Source organism: Gopherus evgoodei, chromosome 5 (assembly GCF_007399415.2).
Source record: "Gopherus evgoodei ecotype Sinaloan lineage chromosome 5, rGopEvg1_v1.p, whole genome shotgun sequence".
In the NCBI taxonomy this organism is placed as follows: Eukaryota; Metazoa; Chordata; order Testudines; family Testudinidae; genus Gopherus; species Gopherus evgoodei.
Window position 1 is genome coordinate 76,827,081 of NC_044326.1, and position 15,405 is coordinate 76,842,485.

The window sequence follows — 15,405 nt, forward strand, 5'->3', positions numbered from 1 at the left end:
CCTGAGTTTGTCTTTAAAAACAGATATTTTTGAAACAAACATCAGAAAGGTTCCTGCATTGCTGCCTGGTCTGATCAGCCAGGGGTTTTGGGGGGTCCTTTCTCTGCTCTCATTTTATTTTTGAGCGTACCCCTGGTTTTTTAACCCCCCCCGCACGAAGAACGAATTGCTACCTGAGAGATCTCCTGATTATTGAGTCTGTACGGAGCCCTCCTTGCTTCTTCTGATGTTGCTGCTGCTTCTGCCTTTGCTGCTGCTTTGGGGACTGGTAAGAATCCCTCTGTGAAACTTTCCCTACTTTTATTTTATTACTTTAGCTGCTGGCTCTGTTTCCCCAGGACACAGACTCAAGCTAAACCTTGGTCTGTGTCTTAAAACCTCTCAAACTCCGCGGCGCTTTGCCGCTAAAAATAAGTTTGTGCCGCTGCTAAGCTCTGCTCCTATGGGCTTTGCCTCGGGGCTCCCTGCTTTCAGCTGTATCCATTGCTGCAGCCACCATCCCTTGGCTTCCTTGGGAGCTGGATCCTGAGCACATACCACTCTGCCCTCTGTGACTTCCCCATAGCATAAGGTGCACCATAGGTTTTGTTTTTTTAGTTTAATAAGTCCTAGTTTGTTAAGATTGTAGAGCTTGTAAGTTCACCTGCCTTGTTATAGTTTACTGTTTTGTTGCTCCGTATAGTTGCTTGTTATAGTTTTGCTTAGAATTGTGATATTTGTTGTTTTGCCTAGTCTTTGGTTAAGATAGATAAGGTTTTTGCTGCTTAAATTCATCTTCCCGCTGTCCCGATCTCTCCCTGAACTTTCCTGTCTGTTTTTCCCCCGCTCCAATCTCCCCCTCTGTGTGCTTCTCCATGTCTCCCTGTTATAACCCTTTGCTGCTTTTCCCCCGTATCTGCATCAGCCTCCGAACTTCCCAACTCCTTGCTGCTTCCCCCCCACACATCTGCATCAGCCTCCGAACTTCTCAAACCCCTTGCTGCTTCTCCCCCTGTGAAACTTCCCAAACCCTTTGCTGTTTTTCCCCCTGCATCTGCACTCTCTCCGAACTTCCCAAACCCTTTGCTGCTTCTCCCCCTGTGAAACTTCCCAAACCCTTTGCCGCTTTTTTTTCCTTTGTTTTTGGTGTCCACTTGTTGCTTAAACCTCTCTCTAGCCCTTCTTTACACTTCTCCGCTGCCCCTCCCCTACGAAGATCACCATCACGCTGCTCCATTGTCCTTACCCTCAGGGCTTCAGAGTATCTCGCTGCTTCCAGCCGCACTCTCCTCTCATCAGTTGCCACTAATCATTCACTCCCCTCCCCCCCTCCTGTTCCTTGACCCAGCCTTTAGGTACACTCTTGCAGATTATCTGCTATCCTAGCCTCACAAATTAAGTCATTACTTTTCTTTTATACCATTACATTGCATAATTTCACTTATCACCCATATTGTATTATTGCACTGTGATTCACATTTTACTTGTAATTATAACACCCCATTGGTTGCTTCCACTTTTCTGATATACTCTATATTTGCATTGATGCCATTGTGTTACATTGTGTATAAGGCCACTAACCACTTAATACATTCTATCTAAGATTGTTGACCATTTTATATAGAAGCTACCATTTTATTTTGCATTTCTTTTGATACGCTTATTGACTGTACTATATCACATTGTGCTGAACCCCACTTACTGTACCCCACTGTTAGAACTCCCTACATGTTCAATAAGAAGAACCCCCTCCATCATTGTCTATTGTAAACACCCTATACACCCCATCCCATTGTATTTCATTGTTAAATTCCCACCACTTCCTTTTTTCCTTTAATAAAGAAATTAATTGGCATCCCACCTGTGTGGTAATTGCTCCCTAAGATCCCATATACCTGTAGGCAGGGACAATAACCTTTGGTATAGTTGGAAACCTAAATTTGTGCTCACTTTTGCTTTTACTCAATTCCAGTTGCTTAGGCAGCTGATTCAGGAAATAGTGTTACTTTTTCGGGGAGTTAGGCAACATTTTTACTAACAAAATGATAATGCTGAGAAATATGTCCTAAAGAGTTAAAAAGGAATCACAATTCAGAATAATTGCATTGCTATCATACAAACGCATAATGGAAACTATAGTCCTGGTAATTCCAAGTTTAGCTAGCAATTTTCTTGATTTTATGCAATGAACAGAATTTTGACTTGAACCCCTGAGGAAATAGACTTCCCCTGGTAAGAGAGAAGTTGATAAGAAATCCATTAAATACCAATGCCAAAATTGGACATACTGTTTGCTTCATTTTAATTTTTTTTTAGCAGATGGATAATGATACCACTTAGAATTTGTGTTTGAATGCTGATTTGTTGGAAATAAACTTGGTGTACTCATTTGAGTGAAAAATTACACAATAAGGCTTTGATTTTCACAGGTGCTAGGCACCTGCAACTGCTATTGACTTCAGCTGGAGTTATTGGTACTCCGTGCTTTTGAAAATCAAATTCTTGTTCTTCAATCTTGCCTTCAAGTTCCTGACTGTATTTCTGCTCTCATTCCTTCAAACTCTCCCTTCCAAAACTGAGGATCTTCCCCACCCCATTTTTATTATTTGCCCACTCTTGTCTTTTAGCCTTCTTCCATATTGCCCCTTATGCTTGGAAAGCCTTCCTTCTCCTTGGACACCAAGCAATCTCCCCGGATACACTCAAAATCCTCTTTAAAGTGCATTTATTCAACCAGAGAGATGAGGCAGGTGAGACAATATCTTTTATTGGACAAGAATCTGGTAAGAGACAAGCTTTCAAGCTCATACAGACCTTTTCTTCAGGTCCTTTCCTGACAACATGTTCAAGTCCTGCATACATGTGGTACTGGGATTGTCATCTTGTTTGTACAGCACCTAGCACAATGCATCCCTCATCCTTGATGTTGGTCCATTATTATAGTACAAACAATATGGTGGTAGTTTATGTTTAATAACTAATGCATTGAGCTGCGTCTGTGTAAACAAAGAAGAAAATTCTCTGTTCAAAGGCATTCACAAGCTAGGTGGATAAAACACACAGATTGGAGAGTGGCAAGACAAAGTAATAGTGTCACCATTAGGATTGTTAGAAAATTTTCTAGCAACATCTCTTTTGGTCAGAAAATGCAGTTTTGTCAACAATTGTTTTTCACAGGAAAATTTTGTTTTCAATATTTTTTCTACTTTTTGATAAACATTCAGAACAAATCTCATTTTGGTTTTGGTTAAAATTTTGTTTTATTAGTTTGAAATCTGAAAAACTTTGGTTTTCAATTTTCAGTTTAGGGTTTTGGGGGGGATTTATTCCCCTCTTTCTTTCCTTTTGATTCACTGGAAAATATTAAAAAGGAAAAGGAAGGGGGAAAACCTTTTCCATTGGGGAAAAAATAAAAAGGGGAGAGAAGAAGTAGGGGGAGAATTAAAAAGCAACCGTTTTCTCCTTATTCTTACTACTTCTATTTTTTTTTTTTTAGTGGAAAAGGGGGAATAAAAGTGAAAGGACTAGGGATTTTTTCCCACTTTCTCACACTTATATTAAAACATCTTTCCACTTAAAAAGTGTGAAAAAAGTGAAATAAATGAAATAAAAAGTGATAGAGTACATTACTTTTCTAATTTGCTAATCTTTTAACAAACTTTTTTCACACTTTTTCTGTCGAATAAAGCATGGGAGAGAGATTGAGGGTCTTCTTTTTACCTTTTTCCCTCAGCGAAAAAAGGAAGAAAAATGAAACTGTTATTCCCCAGTTTCTCTGGTTTTCTACTTTTTCCTCTTTCATTGAAAAGAAGGGGAAAGTATAAAGGGAAAGATAGTGAAGGAAAAAATTCAAAATGTAACAGAAATTAAAAGAAAATGTTGTTTGAAAAATGTCCATAGAAAAATCAGATTTTTTCATCAGAAAATATTTATTTTTAATGGAGATATATATTTAACCATCTTTTATAATTATGCAAAATAAAACATACACAGCACATACATGAAGTTCTACTGTTCAGGCTTTGAGCCATGCATGTTTACTGTATGTATAATAATATGGACTCTTTCTGTCCATTTCCAATTTAGATTGTAAATCCCCTTTACACCTATGCAGCACCAAGCATGCTCCAAGTCTCAGACAATGATAACTGATTGTGTAGTACAGATACATGTCCACCAGGATTTTGACAGAGACTACAAATTCATTTCAGGGTCTCTGAACAGTCATCAGACGATAATGACTTTATGTGACTACTGACTTTAACAGCATTCAAATCAAAATGTGTAAAGCTCAATAAACCATTGCTGATCCTCTAAGGCATCCATTCCCCAGAGTATCATTATTTTAATAGGACTTGAAGTTTCAGTTATTTGAATATGTCAGGTGTTGGGAATCTGGAGGATTTGATGATGAATTGTTGCTATAAAGTGTACTTTGTATCTGAATTAGAGTAAGTGTCACTTTAGGGACCGGACAAGGCCATCAAGGACAACACTTTTCCCACTGGTTCTGTCTTAGCACCTTCCTTTTCAACATAGCCCCAAGTACCATCCTGAACCAAGCATCCCATGCAAATATTTTTGATATTACTTAAGAGGGAGGTTTAGGATAATCTATTCACCTGTCCTGCCATATCTTTACCCTTTATGTGAAATTATTCTGCATGGGTTATCCATTTATAACTAGTAAACTCAAAGCTTAAACCTAAAGCTAGATGAATGATTTTTGGTTTGGCCAGGAGACCAAAGAATCAGGGAGAATACTGCATTTGGTTCTGAAAATACTTAACATTTGTCAGCAAATTTGCCCAAGATTTGTCAGGCCGTCAGACTCTGAATCAGTCAGAGAGAAGATTTGAATCCACAGCTCCTACCTCCTAGGTAGTGCCTTAATCACCAGGCTATAGAGCCATCTAGTAAAAGTGAAACAGCTTCAACAGGAGAGATTGAGAGCAACCCACTGCAGTCAGTGCTGGGTTTACAATGGTGCCAGTGGTGCTATGAGATCCCTCCAGCCTGCTGGCTTCCCCCCGCCCACCACTTGCTCCTCTCAGGCTGCCCACCGGCTGACTGAGGGCTTCTCTCCACCCCCTGGCCCCATCTGCCAGCTTCTCTCTGCCTCCTGGCTGGACACCAATGCACCTCTGGCTCCAGGCATTCTCTGCTTCCCACCCCCTGTGGGGCCCCACCTGTCTCCCTGGAGCTGAGCTGCCTGGGACTGGTGCAGAAGCCTGGCCAATCTTGTCCAGTTGCGGGGCTTGGCTGACTCCTTTAGGCAAGTGGGTCCTAAGGGAACCCGGCTGGGGCAAGCCCTAGCCTGGCTGATTGCACCACTTCCGACAGGCCGGAGCAATTCCCTGCCCTGGCACCAGCGCTGGCTGCACTGGTGGCTCAGCCCGGCAGACACAGTCGCCTCCCAGCAGGGCCGGGAGGCAGGGCATGGAGGATTGGGTCTCTGGAGGGCCTGGGGGGGTGCTGAGTTGTGAGGGGCCAGGGAAGATCTCTGTGTGTTGGGGCACTAGAGAGTGGGATTTCTGTGTGGGGTGTTGGGCAGTTGTGGTGGGGCTATGGGCAGGGGGGCGTTGGACAGGGGTGGTGGTGTGCAGGGCACTATGCATTTGTGACAGGGTCTGGGGGGTGATGGGCATAGGGAACGGGGGAGTTGTGGCATGAGCCCACCTCTGAGGGGAAGGGGCATGCAGGCAGCATAGGGACAGGCAGGCCATTCTGCATCTGGCAACAGCTAGTTTGTAAATAGTGCCTTTGCACTGGGCTGGGTGGAGTGGGGCCGCCCCTGTCATGCCATGCCGCTGGCCATCCCCCTTTCTCCGGGGACCAATCTCCCCAGGCCATGCTGAATTGCTCCCATGGTGGCCCACAAATATGTTTGGCGCCAGGCCCACAAAAGGTTAATCTGACCCTGACTGCAGTATAGTTTATAGCTTCCTGGTTAGTCACTTACCTGGCATTAGGAAATCTGAGTTTAACACTCTGGTCTAGAATGGGGATTAAAACTACACACACAAATCTTTTCCCAGCTGAAACTATTGGGTCACATTCACAAACAGTTTTGAGTCAATTGAAACTGCATTTTTTTGGCAAATGAACTATTTATCTGAAACATGTTGCCCATTCAATTCTGAATGCTTTGCAAGTGTGAAATCATGTATCTTTATTAAACATGTCCATAAGGTCACTTCAAAGTTCCTTTTTTTCCAATTCAGGAGGAAACTTTCTTCATGCTTGTGACTTAAATTCTTGGGAACTTAAATGTGCAATATTTCAGAAATAATTTGTCAAGAGTACAGCTGAGTTACAGAAGACACACATTTTCTGGGAAGATTTACAAGTCTGTGATGTACAAACCAAAGACCTAGAAATAATTTGAAAGCTGATGGGGAGGTTCTTAGGGTTCCAGCAATAATGATACATTAATTCCACTACTATCTGTGCTACCAGGAATATTTGTCTTTACCAGAAGATGATAGTTTACTGGCTGCCTTTTAGGGCAGAGAGAGATGCTTGATATTAGAGGGTTTTGTGCAGTCAGATGATGGTCCAGCCTGCTTTTTTGTTGTCCTAAATGTGTACTATTTACAATTATTCTGTTTGTAAAGTGTATCATCAGTGCTGTTGAAAATAATTATGACTAAAACGTCCTGTCATCTCTGTTAATCGAATTGCATCCTTTTGAAGAAGAATTAATCTAAACTGGTTAAGACATGAGAAGGTGCTGACTAGAGAATGATTTCTAACAGCAATTTTTGAAATGCCAAACCTAGTCAGCTGGAGTTGGCACTGTCCCTTCAGCACCTTCATATCCTAGAGAAATGAGTTGCCTTGCTTATAAATGGGTTGTCAGACAACTTAATTTTGAATTACTGCCTTTAATTATGCTACTTGATATAATTTGCTATGATAAAATTAGTGCAGCTGGCCTCCAGTTTAGTTTCCACATTTGAATGCACCGTACAATGAAACTGTCTGAAATAAACATCTATTAAAGGAATACACTCTTTACAAGAATTCATTATTCTACATACCAAATGAAATAGAGACTTTAGTATCAATCTTGTCCCCATTCAATGAATACAGTAACTTCAACATAATCGTAGTGTGCCAAGTGGCAAATTACAGCAATGAGATTTGGTATGCTGAGATTATGTATTTGCAAAATACCTCTTGTGTACATTTTCCCTTAAGGATTCATTATCTTGGTTGAGATTATATTAGAAAAATGCACTGAAGTTATTGTGCTTTCAGTTTAGAGGGGTCCATAAACAATTAACTTAACTGCACGATTCTGTTATTTAACTGTATGAATTTCTTCATAAAAATTTAGCTTCTTGATACAAAGCTTAAAATCTGATTCTACCATCCTGACGAGGAGTAGCACTTTACTCAGTATGATCTCAGTGGGATTACTTGCTTGCAGAATAAAAGCCTTAGCTTGCAGCTTTGCACAGATGACTCCTGCACCTACGCAGATCCCCATTGACTTAACTAAGGTACAGCTTGCAGGCTCCAGGGCCCAAAATACATCTCAACCTGAGTAAGGGCTGCAAGATCTGACCTTTAATTAATAATGTTATGGGCTGAGTGAAACCTTTCTATGGCTGAGTTAAAATCTCATTAAGTTTGGTAGCTGTGAACTCACAGTTCAATTAACATAGTTAAAGCATAAGCCAAACCTAAGAGAAAATGTGTGTGTGAACCTGTCCAGGAACATTTGGCTGAGTATTGTTTAGGGTAGAGATGGGACAAGAGATCACACACAGAAATTGAGGTCAAACAGAAGAACAGATAGAGCCAGAGAGAGGCTGAAAGAGTAAAAATCTACAGAGAGGGAGGGCAGAGGGATGCAGGCTGAAAAGAGTGCTCTCGGTGCTATGAGCAAAAAAAGCTGTTTTCTGCTATTTGATTCCTTCTGAATTCAGAGCCACCAGGAGCGGCGCCACATTTTTGCTGCCCTAGTCTTTGAGGCACTTCGGCGGTGGGTCCTGGAGCGAGTGAAGGACCCGCCGCTGAATTTCCACTGAAGACCCAGAGCGGAAGGATCCCCTGCCACCAAATTTCCGCCGAGGGTGGCAAAATATCGCCCCCCAAATCCTGCCACCCTAGGTGACTGCCTAGGGTCACCTAGTGGAAGTGCCAGCTCTGAGAGTCATAGAATTTTGTACATTATTTGTAAACAAACAAAACTGCATCAAAGAAATACCTGACTAGCCTCAGTTTCTACTCCTAATTGGAACATCTACAGGATCCCAGACTTTGACTCGCCATTTGGGTTAAAAAGAGGTAATAATAAATAAATCAAAACAAATGTTAAGAACACTGTCTCTCAGTTTTAGAGCCTCACACACCACTTAAGTTTGAGATTTGGATATTAAAGAAACACTGTTTAGTTTAAACCTGAAGTTTGGATTTCTGTTAAAAATTGTGGGGAACTTACAATGAAATTTACCACTGAGGAGGTGATCTGTGTAAGGCTTGTGCACCACTTAACTCCTGCTTAAGCTCTGTTTTGAGCACTTAGGTGATTCATAGCCCTTACGCCTGCACACGAGTCATGTTTCACTGTAATGGGCATGAAAATGTTTCCAGGTTTTGTTTTGGTTTTTTTTGTGCTTGAATTCAATGGAGACAGTTTTGGCAGAGTTTGAACATTCCCCTCTAGTATCGGAAACCAAACAAACACCATTTTGCTAATGTGTGAGAATAGAAAGTGAACCTCACTATGAACCAGACTAAAAATCTTCTTTAACCATCTGAGTGAATGGGAAGCATAATGTTTTCCCTTTTTTACCTGAATGGCTAGTCAAAATTCAGAGTCTGGGGATGTTCCAGTTGGGAGTAGAAATTGATTATGGAATCTAGGATGTTCTTTGATGCAATTTTGTTTATTTACAAAGAATTTACCAAGTCCTGCTTCTGCAAACTCAGGAGGAACCAAAGGCCAAAGGAACAGTTTCTTACCTGACAGTCCCAAGGCTCTTTAGCCAGCACCAGACCCAAAAGCTGTCTCTTTAGCTTCTCTCAGGGTCACACTCACGCTATGCTTACAGGCTTCTGCTTGGATTTCTTCAGGTTGTCTGGGCTGGTTCTCTCCTCTCCTTCTCCCAACTCCTTACCAAAAACAAAACAAAAAAACATTCAACCCACACAGTCCAGAACTCCTGGGTGAGTTCACAAATACCTTTTGCCTTAGGTGAGAGATTGTGATTAATTAATCTTTACGGTTATGTTATGAAAGGTGTGTTCCCATTCATCAATTTCAGTGAAGTTTTAACTCAACCCATAAAAAGGTTTCACCCAGTTTTCCCAGACCTGAAGAAGAGCTCCATGTGGCTCAAAAGCTTGTCTCTCACCCGCAGAAGTTAGTCCAAGAAAAACTATCTCGCCTGCCTTGTGTCTCTGAGGACATTGAAGCCAATTAAGAGCTTCCACAGAGACAATATTCAGAGGGTATATTTACACTGAATTATAAACCTGACTCTTTGAGACCCGGGCTTGTGGATTCCGTGTTTCCAAGCCTGTGCTTCAGCATCCATGCTGCGTTGTAAACGTGAGCTTACAGATGCTGGACCAGGGTGTGTCAGCCATGCAAATGTGTCCCCACTGTACTGTGCAGACCTTCGGACTGAGTTCTGCAGCTTGACTTCCATCCACAGTGCAAAATGACAAAGCTTGGACCTAAGTCACAGTGGGCCAGTCCACTAACCAGAGCCAGCCCTAGGGTACGGTGAATTGGGGCGACTGAACTGGGCCCTGTGCTTCACGAGGAGCTGAGTGGGGCGGTGAGAGGGACAGAGAGGAGCATCCCTACTAACCTCTTCTCCCCCCAGCGCCTCCTGCCTGCCAGCAGGCCCCGCTGATCAGCGCCTCCCCCTCTCTCCCTCCCAGCACCTGCCACTGATCAGCTTTTTCATGGCATCTGGAGGTGCTAGGGGAAAGGGGAGAAGAGCGAGAGTGCAGTGTGCTCGGGGAAGGGGAGGAACTGGGTGGAGAAGAGGCGGGGTGGGGGTGGAGCCTTGGAGGAAGGGATGGAGTGCGGGCAGGGCCTGGGCAGAGCTGGAAGGAGAGCACTCCCCAGCAGATAGAAACTCGGCTCCTGGGTCCTGCACCCCACTAGGGACGGCCCTGCTACTAGCAAGGTCCTGTGACCCAAGTCCTGAGTTCTCACAGACTCAAGTCAGACTGATTTGTGTGCAGACAGAAGAGGGGCTTGGGCTCAAACCTGAGTCAGAACCCAGGTTCAGTGGGCAGTGTAGAGAGATCCATCTCAAGCTGGGAGTCCCAGGGCTTCCTGGCTCTCCTCCTCACAGCAGGAAGCATGGAAGACCTAGAGTCCCTGATCCCAAGGCAGTCAGCATGGCAGGGCTGCCCCAGAGCCCTGGAAGTACAAGCTTTCCAACAGCCCACCAGGAAACTAGGCAAGATTCTCATGGCAGCCATTCTGTCAGCCAGGGTGCCCTTGCAAACTGGACTGTTTCCCTGATGTTTTGTTTGAAAACATTTAGGTTTAGATGAATGAGCATTTTCTGATGACAATGCCATTTCCTCAGAAATCTCATAACCAGCTCTAATAGGGAAGTATTTATCTCCATTTTATGGATAGGAACCTGAGGCACAAAGTGACTTGTCTGTTGACAAAGGAAGCCTGTGATAGAGAAGCATCTCACAAGTACCAGGCTAGTGCTCTAAACATGGGGCTAACCTTCCTCTCAGTACACCTTGGACTAATCCAGAATTAGGCCAATTCTTGACAAACATTTTGCTCATTTCTAAATATAATTTTGCTTCAACCCATTGAGAGTCACCCATTTTTATTCATGTTTTACAAACATTTCTGTGAATGAAGTTCCCCTTACAAATGTTCACAGAAAGCAATTAGTTGCTGGGATTTGTTCAATCACAACATACAATTGGCTTTATTTTTAAATGAAATTTATTTTGGATAAAAGCAGAATTAATTTATAAAGGTTAGATCAATCAAACAGGTAACAAACAGTGTCACATGGTGCCAGGTCATCAGTCACACCACCCAACGAGTGAATCATGCAGAATTTGTTGCAGAGAACAGTTTCTGACTGATTCACCAGGTGAAACTTGTTAGGAAAAAAAATCCAAAGAGTTGCCAGCATGGAACAAAATAATATAATTCACAGTCTCGCTGTGAATTTCAACTGATGTACAGAGAAAGAGCTAAAGTAACTCAAAGCCAAATTCTCCCTTGTGTAGAAGGACGGCACAAGGTCTGTGCATTATTTAAGTCCCACTTAAACTTCTGCATATGGGTGAATTTCACTCTAAAGTTAACTTAGGGTGTTGTGCTAGTTCACCAGTGATCTGATTCTGTCTGGTACAACTTGTGTTCATACTTGCAGTGTTTCACCAAAGGACACAGTTCTTTACGGCTAAACATGTATGGAAAGGTAATTGTTCAAGTGTAAAAACTGTCCTTAATTTTTTCTGACAATACTTCACCACTTTCTGCCACCCATCCACCCACCCCAAAAGGGACAAGGTCAGAAGAACAGGCAAGGTGTGTCCATGCCATAGAGCTTAGCAGATTTAGAGCATGAGTGGATCAGGTAGTACCAAGGGCAGAGGATCCACTGCTATGTGGAATCTCTTTTCTGGCCTACCTGCAGGGAGCCTGTGTAAGGCCCCGTGGGCTGGGCTGGAGCAATCGCCAGATAGCAACTCCTTGGCTGCTCTGTGGCCTGGATGGATTGTTCTCATGCCCTTATCCACTACGCATCTGCTGGTGCACAGTCCAGCTGCTTGGTCAGACACTGACCCTTGCATTTTGTTCCTCAGTGACAATGCATGAGTTATCTATCACTTAAAAAGGCTTATCACAGATGTTGAGATGAGGAAGAATATATTCCACAGCACACACCCGCCAGCTGTTTCTAACATCCTCTTTCCCCAGATGTAATTGACTCTGCCTTTTCTCCTTCAAAATTGTTGAATTGAGATGTTTGTTTATATAGAGAGATGAGGAACATAAAATGTTTTCTCCATTGATGACTGATTCTTTTCATTCAGTGGCAGACACTTTAATGTACCACATCTGCCTAATGACACATCACACCTGAGTTTTGTAACAGGCGGAAGGGACTTAATCCATACAAAAGCAGTTTTAACATATATGCTTTATCACATCACACCATTATCAAGTTCCCTTTTGTATTCCTAAGGTTTTTTTTTTTTTTAAAATGACTGAATCCCTCACCCATGCAAACTTCGCTTCAAGTCCTACCTTGGCTCCCAGTTGAGTCTCAGTTGAGTCCATATTAAACACAATGGTGGTCCTGCTTGAGACAGACTCAGACCTTAGATGTTATGGGTCAAGATTAATCTGCAGTTGCAGGATGCTCTTGATGCCTCTATCAACAATGTTTAGCTTGGGCTATTAATTCCTTATTTTCATTAGTACAAAATTCACACCTGATCAAAATAAAAATTGACATTCTTCCCTGTGCAATGTAAGACAGGAGTCAGTTTGATAGAGTGGTCTATATAATATTTGCCTTATCTAGGGCCTATGATTTATCAGCATTAAATTTTGGTGTCTGATCCTTTGCGTTCTCAGCTCCTATTTAATATTTATTCTTCTTCTGTATATGGTCTGATTGTCTTGGAAACATTTCCTTCATGTTTAGCATTCAAGATACTCTGGCTCCGACTGAATTGAAGGTCCTTAGCACCTCAAATGGATGCATCCGATATCATAGTGCCCATATCAGCCAGGGGGAGGGTTCAGATACTTTTGCTACTTTGTTGCTCCCTCTCCCTATAGAAGCAAGCATGCTGCCTCCACAGTCTAGTCCCTGATAAACCAGGAATCTCTCAGGACCTAAATTTGGATCCCCCATAGCTACCCTACCAAAACTGTTTCTTGTCAGCACCATCAAAACATGTTTCTCACTGGATGCACTTTGCAAATTGCAGTGACAACCTTAGGAATGGAATTGTGTACAGTAGATATGTATTGAATTTCTCTCTCCTGCTGTTTGGAGAATGTGATAGGCTCTGTAGAGTTGCAGCCTGAACTTTGGACTTTCTCAGGCTCATCAATTTCACATTCATTCAGGTCTGGTAGATGATTTGATTGCTTTGGAAACCTTTTTAAAAAATGCTTTAATATTCATGATGCTTGGTCATTCCATGACACGCAGGTTTGCCAGCTGAGCCCCTCTGCTCAGCCTGACTCAGAATAATGTCAATGTGTTTTATTTCATTCTGACAAGGATCGCCATACTTATTTGCCTGCTTGAAATAGAAAACAATGTTCTTTCCGATCAAACACTTACAGTAGATCAGAACTAAAATGAAATCTCAGCTGATGAAATCCTCTTCCTGAAACAAAAAAACATATCCAAGGGCAAATGAGAGCTGGAGTCCTTCAGTCATATTTAGTTCCTCAAAAAGGTTTTACTTCTGTTCATTCTTCCTGTATTTTGCGAACTTGTGTGCTTGCAACAGAAGACTATGCACAACTGCAACAGTTGTTTAAACTTTTTAATCATGTGGCAAAGCAGCAAAATATCTGCAATGTATTTCATGAGCAAAGATTCCAAATTGTCTAACTTTTTTCAACAGGCAAGCAGTCCTACAACAGGAACAGCTCCTAGGAGTCAGTCACGGTTGTCTGTATGCCCTTCTACTCAGGACATCTGTAGGTAGGTGCTGAATCAGTCATTTAAATCTATCTGTCAAACATTAGTTGTTTTCTTTAGCTAATAAGCTATAAGCTCTTGCTTCTGCCTGGCATTATTCATGAACTGCATACATCTGGGATTTCTTTTGTGCTCTTGTTTTTGTCATGTTTCCTTTTCAATCTCATATTTTCTATTAAATCAACTCATTTCTATTTTCATCTCTTCTTTTTTTTGCTCTCTCCTTACCATTTTCCATCCCTCTCCTTTGCTGCTGCTTTGTTTAGATCTACCATCTTGCATGATGTGTCAGAAGATGAGTTTGAACATGCAACACCTGTCATGGTGCTGACCTCTGCTAGTAGGGAGCCTGGTAAGAAACAAGTGAAACGAAGGTGTAGGCGGAGGAAAGAGACTGGTGACAATGTTGAGAATACAGAAAAGCAAAGAAAAGAGGACTGCAGATTGTACCCGATGGTTGCAAGCTCCAGATGCAATGCATTGCACAAGGAAACATCTGATTCATCATCCTCAGATGAGAATCAGTGGGCTCAGGCTAGAAAGAGAGCCAGAGAAAAGGTTAAAATACCCAGGAGAGGGAGAAGGAGCAATAGATCTTGCAGTAACACAGATGGATCTCCAAATAACAATGCCATTGAACTTGTCACTCTGGGGACAAAAGGGGAAAAGAAAAAAGAGGTGTCTGATTCTGATAACCACACTTTAAATCACCGGAGGAGAAGGGTTTCAAGATGTAAAGAATCTTGCCTTTCGCTGTCTTCAGTGTCCTCTCTGGAGATGAGGAATTACTCAAGAAAATGTGGAAAAAACAGGGGCAGAAGCCACCCCCGAGAGCTGCACTCTTCACCTCATCTTAGACAAAATAAAGTGGTTGGGGAAGGCTTTACAGAGAGAGTCTCTGGCAGTGATACTCTGACAGTTCCAGAAAATGGAGAACCTGTTGGGGCAGCACCCAATGTGACTGATGCAGTTCAGAAATTTCCTGTTTTATATGATGACTGGTCTGATGATTTTGAAGTATGCAGGTTAGTCTCTAATAAGAAAGATTGGATATTACCAAAAGGAATTGGTTATTGCCATGAATTATACATGTGCTTTTTACCTGATTCTTCCTGACATTTGGATCTTTTTTTATAACTATTTCTCAGTAGCTATCTGTTAGGGACTGTGATACATAGCACAAAATAGTTGATAAAGGAAGATTTTCTAAAGATAGGACACCTAACTCATTTAACAACACTAGTAGCACAGAATTAGATTCCCACCTCCTGCATGGTGACTTGTCCTACCAAGTTTGAGACACTGTGCACTCTGGCATGAGAACCAGAGATTGAATGGGAAGATCAGATAGCTCAATGCTAATGGGCTACGGAGGCTTTCATTCTTATATGATCAGTTCAAATCCACCTCTGGTCTGTAGCATTTGAAATGTGTTTCTTTCTGAGACGGTTCATTGACCTCATGAAGTGAGTTCTTGGTCTCAAGTCAGTGCATATTGCACATAACATCCTTATAGCTGGCATTACTTTGGCAGTCTTGGCACATACATTAAGGGCTGTATCAGCACGAATAGTGAACTACCTTCCAGGTTAGGATGGAGGTATGCTGGCAGGTAGTGTGGGGGAGTTTGTGCAGCTGCTCTCCATGATGTGTTTTGTGAATGAATAGAGGTCTTTGGTTTCTGAGGCTGTCAGTCTGGCGCCATTCACAGTGACAGACCCTTGGAAGTGCATCGAAT

The 15,405-nt window shown here is 42.3% G+C and overlaps 1 protein-coding gene across 3 annotated transcripts in view; it reads left to right on the forward strand.

The window, feature by feature from the left end:
• Positions 1-15,405, forward strand: part of MARCHF1 (membrane associated ring-CH-type finger 1) — a 335,941-nt gene that overhangs the window by 252,199 nt on the left and 68,337 nt on the right. For all 3 annotated transcript variants that reach the window (XM_030563272.1, XM_030563271.1, XM_030563270.1), the window contains exon 4: positions 13,591-13,670. In XM_030563272.1, the coding sequence (XP_030419132.1) occupies positions 13,591-13,670 (80 nt within the window). The remainder of the gene's footprint in view (positions 1-13,590; positions 13,671-15,405) is intronic.